Source organism: Mytilus galloprovincialis, chromosome 1 (assembly GCF_965363235.1).
Source record: "Mytilus galloprovincialis chromosome 1, xbMytGall1.hap1.1, whole genome shotgun sequence".
Classification (NCBI taxonomy): Eukaryota; Metazoa; Mollusca; class Bivalvia; order Mytilida; family Mytilidae; genus Mytilus; species Mytilus galloprovincialis.
Window position 1 is genome coordinate 103,841,515 of NC_134838.1, and position 14,409 is coordinate 103,855,923.

The 14,409-nt window shown below is 32.3% G+C and overlaps 1 protein-coding gene across 1 annotated transcript; it reads left to right on the top strand.

The window, feature by feature from the left end:
* Nucleotides 1-51: 51 nt before the first annotated feature.
* LOC143064292 (uncharacterized) lies at nt 52-6,536 on the top strand. Its single transcript, XM_076237069.1, has 7 exons — nt 52-73; nt 457-605; nt 1,065-1,289; nt 2,232-2,338; nt 3,066-3,175; nt 4,169-5,117; nt 6,091-6,536. Exons 1-7 carry the CDS (start codon nt 52-54, stop codon nt 6,470-6,472), a joined length of 1,944 nt encoding a protein of 647 aa, XP_076093184.1. The 3' UTR covers nt 6,473-6,536.
* The last annotated feature ends 7,873 nt before the right edge of the window (nt 6,537-14,409 follow it).

Below are 14,409 nucleotides of genomic sequence, written 5' to 3' on the forward strand. Positions count from 1 at the left end.
GTAAACAATTTTAACGTTAAACCAGTTTAAATTACTGTTTATAGTTTCAGTATGGAAAGTATTATTCAACAAGGTAAGTTTTGCTAAAATAAGCTATTGAAATAGAGTTGAAAACATATTGGTATTGCGCTATGATATGTGTCCGCTTAAAATGTCCCCTTCAAAATATTACGCTTAACGTCTTCCTGCAGACTGGCAAGTAAAAAATCGGCTTGATGTGTGGGTCTAGTACCTGTCAAGAAGGTTTAATATTTATCTAATATCAATATGTACGCTAAATAGCTGTCAGTTTATCTTTTTAAATAAGATTGTATATGTTCAGAGGACACTGGTGACATTTTCGCCTTTTCTTTTAGTAAGAATGTTAGTTAACTGAATATTGACTCACAACTTGAAACCTGATTTTGAATTTTTGTATCTACTATCATCAGTATGATAATTCAAATGTTTTTCTAGACCGTGTCATGAGTCTGCCATGGTTGCTATTGGCGTTGTATATGGTAGACCTTGGATATAGTGGTCAGTACGATAATTATATGGTACAAGAACATAACAAATTTAGAAGTATTGAAGCAAAGAAAGGAGCTGCTAATATTGAGAAAATGGTAAATTCAAATATAACACATAAAGTAGGAGAAATGGTATAATTGCGAATGAGACAACCATTTGGAGACCAAACTCACTTACGTTATGGCACAGCATTTAATAATAAGCACAATCAATACCGTTTGCTAGCTTTAAAAGAAACCAGTATGACAGACTGAAACAACTCAAACGAGAAAAGCAATAATCTGATTCATATTAAACAATCAAGGAGAAAGGTTGAAAAGAGGTTAACAATTCCAGTGGATGAAAAGAGGCAACAACACCAGTGGTTGAAAGGAGGTAAAAAAAATACCAGTAGTTGAAAGGAAAAGAAAAACCAAACAAAATCATTTCAAATCAAACATCATGTTTTTATGATAAGTATACAAAAAGGCATTCTGCAAAAATTTTAAACTATTCAATCAAGTTTGTTAACACATATAACAAATAACTGTATTATTTTTTCATCATTCCTTCAGGTTTGGAGTAATACGATTGCCAATGTTGCACTGAACTGGGCCAAGACCTGTACTGTAGGACATAATGGAAAAACAGGGTACGGCGAAAATTTGTATTTTCATACAATTCGAGATAAAGGACAAGAAAGGGATTTGATAGAAAGGGGAATAAAGGCTTGGTACGATGAGTATACGCTGTGGAATTGGTCCACAGGATTTACGACGCCAACAGGGCATTATACACAGGTAGACATAAAGTTCAAACTAATGTTATTTTGTGAAATATAAAAACAAACAAACACTTGAATCGTTTAAATGTTTTATATGATTCTGTTAGTAATTCCAGTCTCTATTTTTCGAAACGACATTCCTTGTGTCATTGTGAATAAGAAATCAGGGATTTCATATATCTTTCATGTATTGCAAGTACAAAATATATTCAATAGATATAGGAAGATGTGGTGTGAGTGCCAATGAGACAACCATCCATCCAAATAACAATTTATAAAAGTAAACCATTACAGGTCAATGTACGGTCTTCAACACGGAGCCTAGGCTCACACCAAACAACAAGCTATAAAGGGCCCCAAAATTACTAGTGTAAAACCATTCAAACGGGAAAACCAACGGTCTAGTCTATATAAAAGCATGGATATATAACATAAGCTGTGCACTTGAGAGGTGTAAATATGCATGTAAATATGTTTTTTAATTGTCAAGTCACATTCAAGTCAGAAGTTTTATATAAAGTCCATGCGTATTTACGTATTTTACATAAGCTATTGACATTTTGTTTAATCGACTATAGCTACATAAAACATATATTTTTTACATACAAGGTTATATAAAAAGCAATATTTGTGGCAAATGATAGAGCCTTGGTTGTCTTAATTTCTTATCTTGATCAATTGCAGCTATGATTATGGTATTGACATAAATATGCTGATTGTTTCTTTGAATTTTTCATACGTTTTTCGATTTGGGAACCTTTTTATAGTTTACCCGACAGTTTGAAAATCGAACAAAATGTTTTCAACGATACTAACAAACGAATGATTAAATGTCTAATGGAAGATGATAAAAACTGAAAGATTGTTTTATTATGAAGACACAAAGATGTAGAGTACAAGGAAGCTGACATTATATATATATATATATATATAACAATTGTTTTTCATTCATTCGCAGCTTGTGTGGGCAAAGAGCATCGAAGTTGGATGTGGTATATATACTTGTCCACCAAATGGTCAGTTCCGAGAAAAGTTTCTGTACCTTTCCTGTTTTTACAATCCACCGTAAGTTGTTCAAAATTTGTTTTTTGTAAACAATGGATAAAGAAACACGAAGGTGATGTATTGTATATAAATTTCCCAAAGAAACACTAAGATAGAGCATTAACTAACCGCGCTGTCATTGGTGTGCTCAAACCATCTTACTAGAATATCTTTAGTGACGAGCTTGTGTACAGCAAGATAAATAATCTATTGATTTAACTATTTTCAACTGATTTCAAAAGTTTCTTCTTTCATATGTTGTGCTACGACACTGTCCCAGGTTATAAGAGGGTTGAGCGCTCCCGTACATGTTCTTTCAGCCTCATACTTTTTGATGTGTCTGTCCCAAGTAAGTATCCTGTAATTCAGTGGCTGTCATTTGTTTATGTCTGTCATAGTTGGTCTTTGGCAATTATACATCTTGCCGTTGGTTTTCTCGTTCATTGACACCAGTTACAGATTGAAGAAACTATACAAAAAGGTCGACTTCTCATTAAAGATTTTATAGAGATAAAAAAATAACTTTTAAAAAAAATATAAAAAAAAAAAATGACAAGACAGCGACGCAACGTTAGATATTGCTACTACCACGAAAGTTTTTTTTTTAAATGAAAAAATAAGTCATTCATATCGCGCTATTTATATTTGGCAAACATTTTACAAACGTTGATACATGTCGGTTTCATTTAAATCGCAATCTTCAAAACCAAGTGTGAGTAGGTAAATATAAATTGAATCTTTTTTCAAGTGGTAACTTCAATGATAATGGTAAATTTCGTACTGGAGATCCGTACATCAGAGGACGTGCTTGTTCTAAATGTGCAGCAGGAGAACAATGTGACGATGGTTTATGTTCAGGTATGTACTATTTTTGTCGGCATTGAAATGAATTGTCAATCGTTATATTCTTACTCAAAAAGACACACAATTTCTACTGCATTTTTGGTTTATTCCATTTTATATTAATCCATCTCTCCTGCAAGGTTTCATACCTTTCTCTAAAATATGTTAACGACAAAACACAGTTGAAAAAAAACCCAAAACATATAAACGTCGACAACACAATTAACCAAAAGACATTTCGAGGGGAGCATATACATTATTTAATATATAAAACGGAAACTATCAAAGATAAACAAAAAAATGTTTGATTTTTGAAGGATGATTTATTAGATTACATTTATCGCAGTAGAACTCATTTTTATTTTTTGAGACAACACGAATTGTCTTTTTACAATTGTTTTTTTTTTCTATTTAAACACAATTCTTCTGGATGTAAGTGTTTTGTTAGCTGTTAAATAAGCGTGAAATCTACTCAAATGCTGACACATAGAGGTACTTTGCGTAAAGCTAACAAAATAATACCCTCTGTCACTACATACCATCCAAGTCTATGCTTTGAATGTGAAAACCCCGATTATGAAAACATACTTGATTGTGAAAAACTCTTATTTCGATATATGAAAATAAACACTTTGCCGGGTTTTATTTTTACTAAAAAGCAAAAAACAAAAATACTGAACTCCAGGGAAAATTTAAAGAGGCAAGTTCCTCATCATATGGCAGAGTCAAAAGCTCAAATACATCAAACGGATAGAAAACAATTGTCATATTCCTGACTTAGTATGTACAGGCATTTCATTATGTATAATCCTAATCGCCATAAAAAAAAAAGGAAAAGAAACAAACTATGGGAACAAAGAAAGATAAAATGGCAATATTAATATCACAATGGCGGGATGTATAAATACCGAGTCACGCAAAAAGGGTATTACAAAAAAGTTATTAAACCATAAAGGTTTAAAATGACAAATAAAAAGGTATAAATTTATTGGAAATATTCATATGTAGGATCTAATAACGGCGGAAATGTATGGGATAATAACAGCAATGGCGGAGAAACTGGAACGGATAACAATGTAAATTGGTGGGATAGTAACAGCAATGGTGGTGGTACTAGTAGCAACAATGATAATAATTGGTGGAATAATAATGGCGGGAACACAGGTGGAAATTCCTGGGACAATAACGATAGTGAAAATTCGTGGGACAATAATGGAAACAGTGGAAATTCGTGGGATAACTCTAACACTGAAAATTGGTGGGATGGTGGACAAGCATGGGACAACAATGGCAACAGTGGTAACAATAATTGGAATAGTTGGAATTCTTGGGAAAATAATTGGAATGGTGGAAACTCGTGGGACAGTAATGGAAATAGCGGAGATACATGGGACAATAACTGGAATAATGATAACTCATGGAACAATAATTGGGATAATGGAAACTCATGGGACAGTAATGGAAATAGCGGAAATACATGGGACAATAACTGGAATAATGATAACTCATGGGACAATAACTGGAATAATGATAATTCATGGGACAATAATTGGGATAATGGAAACTTGTGGGACAGTAATGGAAATAGCGGAAATACATGGGACAATAACTGGAATAATGATAATTCATGGGACAATAACTGGAATAATGATAATTCATGGGACAATAATTGGGATAATGGAAACTCATGGGACAGTAATGGAAATAGCGGAAATACATGGGACAATAACTGGAATAATGATAACTCATGGGACAATAATTGGGATAATGGAAACTCATGGGACAGTAATGGAAATAGCGGAAATACATGGGACAATAACTGGAATAATGATAACTCATGGGACAATAACCAGAACAACGATAACTCATGGGACAATGATTGGAATGATGGGAACTCATGGGATAGCAGCTGGAATGGTGGGAATGACAATTGGTGGAAGCGTGGAAAAGTTGTACGGTAACCTTCAATAGTATCTGACTATACATTATTAATCATTATTGACTGAAGAATGGCTATTGTTCTTCTTTGTTTAAGCATTTATATATTATTTCTTGTCACCCAAACTGCTTCGACAGTTTTGTAGCAAGACTGCTTTTTGTGGGTCAATGTGAGTTCTTTCTATTACTTTGGTGTCCGTCATCTGTAGTCCGTCGTATGTCAATTTTTACCAAAAAATCTTCTCAGAAACTAAGGGCCAACTTTAACCAGACTTGGTTACAATCATGATTATGGTATCTAGTTTAAAAAAAACTGTCGATGGCAGATATGTCTCAAATTGAACATAAGGGTAAAATGCACATCATGTTTTTTCTATATAATCTTGAAGACTGTTAAAAATATAGAAAATCTAACAGGGGGAATGTTCCCAATGATGAAAACATAAAAATTGTCATACGATTTATTGTAGGAGTAAATGTCCTTCAATGACTAATTCTGTCAATTTATTTCTTGAAATTTTAACAGATAGAGAGAAATGATCAGAAATAAACCAAAAATGATCAGACAAATAAAAGAACATGGTTGAAATCATCAGACTCCTTATTGGAGTTATTATCCTTTTTAAATAACGATGTGTATAAATAACAAATAATGTTTGCCCAACATCTGAAAAACTATAACAGATAGATAGAAACCAAGATGAGCAAAATTGAGCACTGCAAGACATGATCTACAAAAAGAATCAATAGTTTAGAAATCTTGCTGGCAATGTTTAAAAGGTTGATGTTTGATATCCACCAACCACTGCATGCCCGTTTTTTTCGCCATTTTTTTTTTTTTTTTTTTTTACCATCAACACATTTTTAGTACTTTGTCTCTATAACAATTATTGTAATGAAACCGGAAAACTGCACAATTCGTTAAGTTATAATGTATTTACACTAAAACTATAAAATATAATATATTTTGATAGTTAATTTTTCATTTTAAGGCTAAAACAAGATGGAAGAAAAGACCAAAGTGACAAGCAATTCGACAGAGACGGGAATAATAAAAGACAGATAAATATAGCGAAACTTCATCACAAAAGTCTGCATTCGGCGGATAAAGATGCTCTTCAACTCCACCAGTTAAGACAAAATGATGCGACCAAATCTGATTTTAGAGTAAAAAAAATAACACAAAGAAATTACACGAGATTGCACCCTCCGATAAGGCAACTTTTCAATAGGAAACTCATAGATAGGCAACTTAAGCCTAAAATGAAGAAGGCACAGCGGTTGTCAACATTAAAAAGATTTGTTTCTTTAGTTAAAAGTTTAAAGAAAGGGCAATTAAAGACTAAACAGAAAGACGATGAAAGGAAACAATAAGAGCTTGGACCTAATATTTTACTACTAGTTTTTTGTTAATGTGTGTGTAAATATTAATGTGAATGTTACATTATTTTTAAGATGTCTTAATAAAGATCAGCATGTTCTTATTTGTTATGGTTTTTATCTGTTGTTCCTTGTGAAAAAGTGGGCTTATTCATTTTAAATATGAATTCAATATACATTTATATATATTTCTTTTTACATACATAAACGTAGAGACAAACAAATGTAGGAGTTCAAATAATTTGAATGATATACATATATATATATATATATATATATAATATATATATACAAAATTGTGCTCGGTGTGTCGAAAGGGAAAGTATCAATGATTGTGCAATTAATGCATAATTTATAAATATGCGGCCAATTGAAAAAAATTTAACATTGTAGTTCTAACAAACATAGATTCTGTAATGTTTCCAGGAACTGGCTTATTAGCGGTTCTATAGATGGAACTCTTAGAACATGAAATCTTCTTTCAAAAACTTATACGGATGCTGGCATCTGTTCTTTCAATTTTCTATAGTCTGATATATGTTTTGAGTTCAGCATAACTCATACCCTGGAATAAATTATGGATCGGTTAAAACTGCCTACATTTGCTCATCTTGATTATATCTCCTTCTTTTAGTGTTGCAAGTTCTGTTATTTCTTTGGTGATCATCAGGTCATCCTTTGTGCATGTATAAATTGAAATCAAACTAATAATTCAATGAAATTCCGCGACATTATGCCATCCGATAATTTAAATTAAAAAAAAACCCGCATATATAGATAGGCAGTTAAAGCTTAGAATGAAGTAGGGACAGCCGTTGTTTATACTTGCGCTCAAATTTCGTTAATCTTTTTAGAATGTACACATCAATATATAACATAAAACTTGTGCAAGAGCAAACATAGCAAGATAAACGTTTCCTGCTGTGCACGAATCACCCGCCATGTTAATTCGCGCTCAGTCAAAATGTCATTATAAGGGCAATCTAATTAAAATATAGATATCTGATTTCGCAATCCTTATATACACGAGTACGCAAGTTAGTTCTGAATTTTAATCAAATTGATAAAAAAAGGAATAAGACACTGTCTGAATTCAGCGAGCATATGACTATTTGCGTATCTACAAATATAATCCTGCTGAAACAGGTCACTTGTAGAATATCCGAATATACAGATCTATTCCTGCTGAAACATGTCATTTGTTGGTTTCATACGACTATTCTTGGTATCTTCATATTTAATCCGACCAAAACAGGTCACTTGTAAGATTTCAGACGACTAATCTTGTCTCTAAAGAAACATGTCACTTGTATGATTTTAGACGACTATTCTGGTATCTATATAGATCTTATTCTGCTGAAACATGTCACTTGTAATATAATAGAATCTACAGATCTATTTCTGCTGAAACATGTCACTTGTAAGATCTCAGACGAATATTCTGGTATCTGATATATTTAATTCGACTTGTAAGATTTCAGACAACTATTCTGGTATCTTCAGAAACAGGTCAAATGTAAGCTGAGGCACAGACACATCAGAGTATTGGTGACAATAAATACATGTTTGTATTTGTACGTAAAATTGCCACCGTTAAACGTGTAGTGCTGTTTAAATGGGTTTCTGTCATTGCTTTTAGATATAGACGATGGATCGTCAAGTGCATAGTAAGTACATTGTGAGTGATAATTTGTCATAAGTGTTTCCTCATGACGATCCTGTGATTACGTTGTTTTTATCAACAAGTATTCATGATATCAGTTTTTATAAAGTTTAAATCATGTAAATATGCCGGTTAGTTCCCTTGTCCCATGAAAGTGTCTTCTAGATCTAGAGAATACGTGTGCTGTAGTGGTTTAAGACAATGCGCAAATGCGCAAATTTTACGGGAACCTTAATTACGTCAATCATATTTATGTAATTATCCCATTTTCTTTATTGAAAATTTCGAGTGCATGGTTGGAAATTTTATTTTGTGTGTGAGTTAGTCCTGAATGTTTATTAACCAAACATTTGAATTGGTTCTACCGTAAGCTTGACCTGTTCCAGTGTTTGTTTGAAAAAAAATGCATTCCCTCAGTTTGTACCTACAAATTGAATATTTCATTTCAGATTATTCCACGTTACAAGATAAGTGTGTTTTTTTTTAAGTATTGTCATAGCGGAAAAGGAGAGCGAGGTAGCTCTCTATCTATATATATATATAGTTAGCCGATGATCGAAGCTGAGATTTCTCAGCCTCTATAACAGTATAATTTAGCGATTGCACTGCCTCTGATGAGTATATATCTGTTCGATATCAGTGTCACACATTATTTTGGTACTAAATTTTATATATCAAACTGTCTAATTATATTGATTTCTATTATGTACATTTCGTTTACAGCATGCATATTTAATTTATTCAATACTAAGAATGATCTCGAAAGTCGCTATGAATTTACATGTCCGAAATATTTGTTTACATCTGAAACATGTAAGATTATAAATTTCTATTTGTCAATAACCTTTTAAACTCTAAGCTAATGCAAACATCTTACAAGTTCGTTATGCAACTTTTATACATAGAATAAATCTGACATGGCTGTCATTGCCGATGATATAACTTCATTGCGTGTTGTTAACAGGGGTATGGTTGATCAGCTTGAACAACTACAGTGTGAAAACTTGAGGGACAATTTGATGTTTTTTGGTATCGAGGAGGAGGAGGGCGAAGACTGTATTGATTGCATTAGAAGCATATGTGCTTTATCTCTGGAAATTCGAGAACCAATCGAAATAGCATCTGCCTTTAGGATGGGAAAGAAATTCGTGAGCAAGTCGACTCGGAATGTGCGTAAGCCGCGCCCCATAATTGTCAAATTTATAAAACGTCAACAAAGGGACAATGTACGTCAAAACTCTCGAAATTAAAAGAGTCAACCATTTCAATTTCTGAACAATTTCCGAAAGCTATACATGAAAAACGCAAACTATTATTTCCTGTGTATAAAAAAGCAAAGGAGGCAGGTAAACGAGTTTCGTTTAATAAAGATAAACTTTTTCTTGATGGTGAGCAGACTGTGGTTAAATCAAACGAGCTAGTCAAAATTACACGTCGTGATCAGTCAGGTGATAGAATGTCGGATACATCGTCGGGTCCAGGGTTTTCAGTGGCCAAAAAAACACCGAGCGTTTCAAGTATAAAACCTAGTAAATCTTCAGTGAGTGATGGCTCGTCTAGTGGATCCCGCTTTGAAGTGTTAGCAGATATCCACACAGGTCCAGACTAGGACACATCGAGAAGCATCTCCTTTATTAACTTTTTGTATTGGAACATTAATGGTGGTTTACATGATAAACTTAATGAGCCAAATTTTTTATCTTACATTAAAACATATGATATTGTTATTTTGTCTGAGTGTTGGATTGATAAGTCATTTGATGATATTGTAGATGGTTATATTTTTAAGCCAGTCCCATTACTAAAAAGTAAATATAAACAAGGCGGTGGACTATATTTGTTAATAAAAAACTGTTTTGCAAAGTATGTTGAAGTAGTTGATATTCAGAACGATACAATTATATGGCTCAAGGTGTCAAAGGATATATCAACTTGTGGGTTTGATTATTTTATTGGATGTGTATATTTGCCTCCTGCCTATTCAAATTATTATAAAATGTATAATTGTGATTTATTCTATGATTTGTTAAATGCTGTTGAAAAATATTCATCAGAAACGTCAAGAGTATTTTTACTAGGTGATATGAATGCAAGAACTGCTATAGTTAATGATTTTATAATAAATGACAATGTATGTGGCCCAATTTTTGATAGTTTCAACCATATTTTTGGGTATTTAAGTGACACAAATCTACCAGTAAGAAGAAATCCAGATCAAAGTACTAATGAGTTCGGGTTAAAATTATTAAATCTGTGTAGAAGCACTGGTCTACGTATTTTGAACGGTCGGCATAAGGATGGCTTAGCTAATGACTATACATTTTGTGGTCCCCGGGGAATGAGTGTTGTGGACTACTTATTGGCTCCATATGACTTTTTACACATTATAGACCAGTTTATTGTGTGTAACTTCACTTCTTTTAGTGACCATGCGCCTTTACACGTTCGCTTGCGGTGCATATTACACGATTCACAAGAGCCTGAGCGTAACAGTGGTACGTCAAACACCTCATATGAAAGTTACCGATGGAAGGAAGAGCTAAAAGATCAGTGTTATGAGTCTTTAACTTTAAACAGTGGTTCACTTAGCCAGATAGTATTTTCTGATATTGAAAAATCCCAAGATGGTATTGACAATTATGTTGAATCGTTTACTTCCAATTTGATGGAAATTATTTCACCATTTTTTTGTAAATCATATAATTCAAATAATACTTGTGACCGCACCCGTAGTAAGACGACCCGATATAAAGATGACAAACCATGGTTTAACTTCGAGTGCAAAAGACTTCGATCTATCTATACTAGTTCTTTGTATACATTTAATAGAGACAAAAATGTTGAAAATCATCAAATATTAATTATGTCTAAAAGACAAAACAAGCGTTTAGAAAATAAACTAAAACGAAAATATAAGCGCCAAGAGGGTGATATGATAGCTACATTGCGTAAAAGCGACCCAAAGAAATATTATAAACTTTTTCAAAGGAAGAGAGCCAAAACTTCTGATGTGTCACTTTCTGAATTCTTCGAACATTTTAGAAATTTGGTCACAAATGATGGTATTAATGTGACAGTCGATACTCCAGAGTCCGTTTCCGACACAACATATGATGAACTTGATCAAATTATTACACAAGATGAAATTTTGAAGTGTATTTCTAACCTAAAACGTGGTAAAAGTCATAGTATTGATGGTACATTTAACGAGTTATTCATTGAATTTAAGGATATTCTGCTACCGTTCCTAGAGAAAATATTCAACAAGATATTAGCATCAGGACATTTTCCGAAATCTTGGGCACTCGCAGTGTTAATTCCTGTTTTTAAAAAAAGGCGACTCGTCCGATCCAGAACTATCGTGGAATCAGTTTAGTAACTAAATTTAGCGAAACTATTTACATCTATTATAAACTCAAGACTAATTAAATGGTCTGAGAATAATGATATTATTACAGATGCGCAATTTGGATTTCGCCCGGGTAGCAGCACTGTTGATGCAATTTATTCTTTGTTGACACTCGTTCAGAAAGCACTTTTCAAGAAAAAACGTTTATATTGCTGTTTCGTTGACTACAAACAAGCATTTGACTCCGTAACCAGACTTAACTTATGGTTGAAACTGTCAAGAGTTGGTATAACAGGCAAATTACTGTCTGTTTTAAAATCAATGTATTCTACAGTAAAAGTATGTGTAAAAGTTGATGGTTTTTATTCTGAGCAGTTTACAAGTTCTGTTGGTCTTATGCAAGGGGAAGTTCTTTCTCCTATACTCTTTTCGTTATATGTAAATGACTTTGAAATGGAATTTCTACGTAATAGTAATATACCATATGAAGTGCAAGACTTGTCATTATTTTTACTTATGTATGCTGATGATATGATTTTATTTTCTGATTCAGTTATTGGCTTGCAAGATATGTTAGACACATTATTATTATATACTTGTAAATGGGGTTTGACTGTAAATATTGCCAAAACAAAAATTATGGTATTTAGAAACGGAGGTTTTGTAAAAGACGAAGAAATTTGGTATTATGATGGCAATGCTATTGACAAAGTGGATGACTTTTGTTACCTTGGTGTACTGTTAAATTTTAACGGTAAATTTGTTAAAGCTCAAAAACATTTAGCTGAGCAAAGTAGAAAAGCTGTTTTTGGTTTAAAGTCGAAGGTTTCGTCATTGTATTTGAATGTTTTTACATATTTGAATTTATTTGATACTTACATTAGCAGTATTTTATGTTATGGTTGTGAAATATGGGGCTTCCATAAAGCTCTAAATATTGAAAAAATACAACTTGATTTTTGCAAAAACATATTCAGGTGTCAAACAATGTACAACAAATGTTATGGTTTATTTTGAATTGGGTAGATATCCTTTGATATATTTTAGAATGTACAAAATAGTGAAGTACTGGTTAAAATTGTTATCCACAAGCAACTGTATTCTTAAAAACTGCTACAGGGAACAACTGTTTAATTTCTGTAATATTAGAAGCAGTTGGATTTATCAACTACAACAATTATTATTTAACTTAGGTTTAAATGAGATCTGGTATAACCAAGACAATTTGATTATTGATACAAATTTATTATTATTTGTAAAAACAAGGATATATGATCAAGCAAAACAGACTTTGAATGATCAACTGAAAGTTTCATCCAAGTGTTATTTATATAAATATATTGTCAATAATGTATGTTTTCAGAATTATCTAACTAAACATAAGAATTTTAGAGTGTATTTAACTCGCCTTAGATTGTCATCTCATAATTTGTTTGTTGAAGTAGGCCGTTATCATGGGGTAAATAGGTTAGATAGAAAGTGTACTCTTTGTACTTTGAATATCACTGAAGATGAATTCCATTTTGTTTTACAATGTGAAAGCTATAGAGACTTGAGGAGACAGTTTATTAAACCTTATTATTATAGACGTCCATCGTCGTTCAAATTAGTGCAACTTCTCAGCACTGAAAAATGTAAAAGATTTGTGTAATTTGTGTAAATTCTTGTTTAATGCACTTAATCATAGGACCAAACTGTTATTGGTCAATACTTGATATTTATTTGCTTCTCTAATGTATTATGTCATGTTGTGTTATAGAAATGTATTTGTATTTATTGCACTGATAAGCATAATGTGTTTAAAGTAATAAAGAATTGAATATACGGTCATATCAAATACACACACAATTTGATTCACCGATAAATTGATCACCTATCGTAACTCTCTTTGATAAACGTAATCAATCTGTTATCTAATTTCTGTTGACGAAATGACCATTACAAACTGTGTTGTAATAGCAACGTTATTTGGTATTTAAAGAAAGATAAATTTGTATATTGGGACTCCGTTTGGATATGCCAACGATCGAGAGCACATGAACTTCGTTAATCGGACTTTCCATCGCAATCATATATTGTTTTTGGTTGAAAATATCTAATTTGTAACACTGTTATTTTATATTTGGACTTTATTAAATGAATTTGGATTTTACCAATTTGTTTATGTTTACTGTATTGAACTGTCGACTTGTGTGTGAATATTAAAAGAACTAGTACCCCGCATTGTGAGCCGTTCCCAAAGACGGAATCCCACTCGAAGCCGTTCTGGCAATATTTATCTAGAAAGATACAAAATCTTTCTTCATATCAGTCCTCCTTCCTTATTACCCTGCCGATTGAAAAGCACATTCATCCCTGTTCGCGTATACAGTAGATATATTTTCTTTTCAAACTCTCATTTAGTACCTGTGACATATTGTCTTAATTGTGAGTGAGTAGATCAAGTTTACACTACAATTAACCCCTACTTTGAAAATGTACTTTTATGTGCTCAATGATTTTTATCATGAATATTCTTTTGTCTTATTATTCATGTTATATTTTGTTAAATTAACTGTTCTAAATTTGAACCTATTTTGAAAGGATCCATGTTTAAAACTGGCTAAAGCAAACTGGTTTCCATAGTTTTTATTTATCTATAGGCCTTTAATACAAATGACAAGAAATTGTAAATATACTATTCCTTGCTAATGATACCGTCAATTTACGGATTTAAAAAAATTAATTGATTACTTATTGAGCTTTTATCTAATATTACTGTTGATGATATCAGAGACATATATACACATATGTATATATATCTCTGGTTCATCCGAATAGACCCTCTGTTTTTAATTCACCTGGTACCCTATTGATATTTTGAACCAGTCTATTGGATTATTTCATTTAAGTAGTAGGGAATACAGGCCATAAAATAGG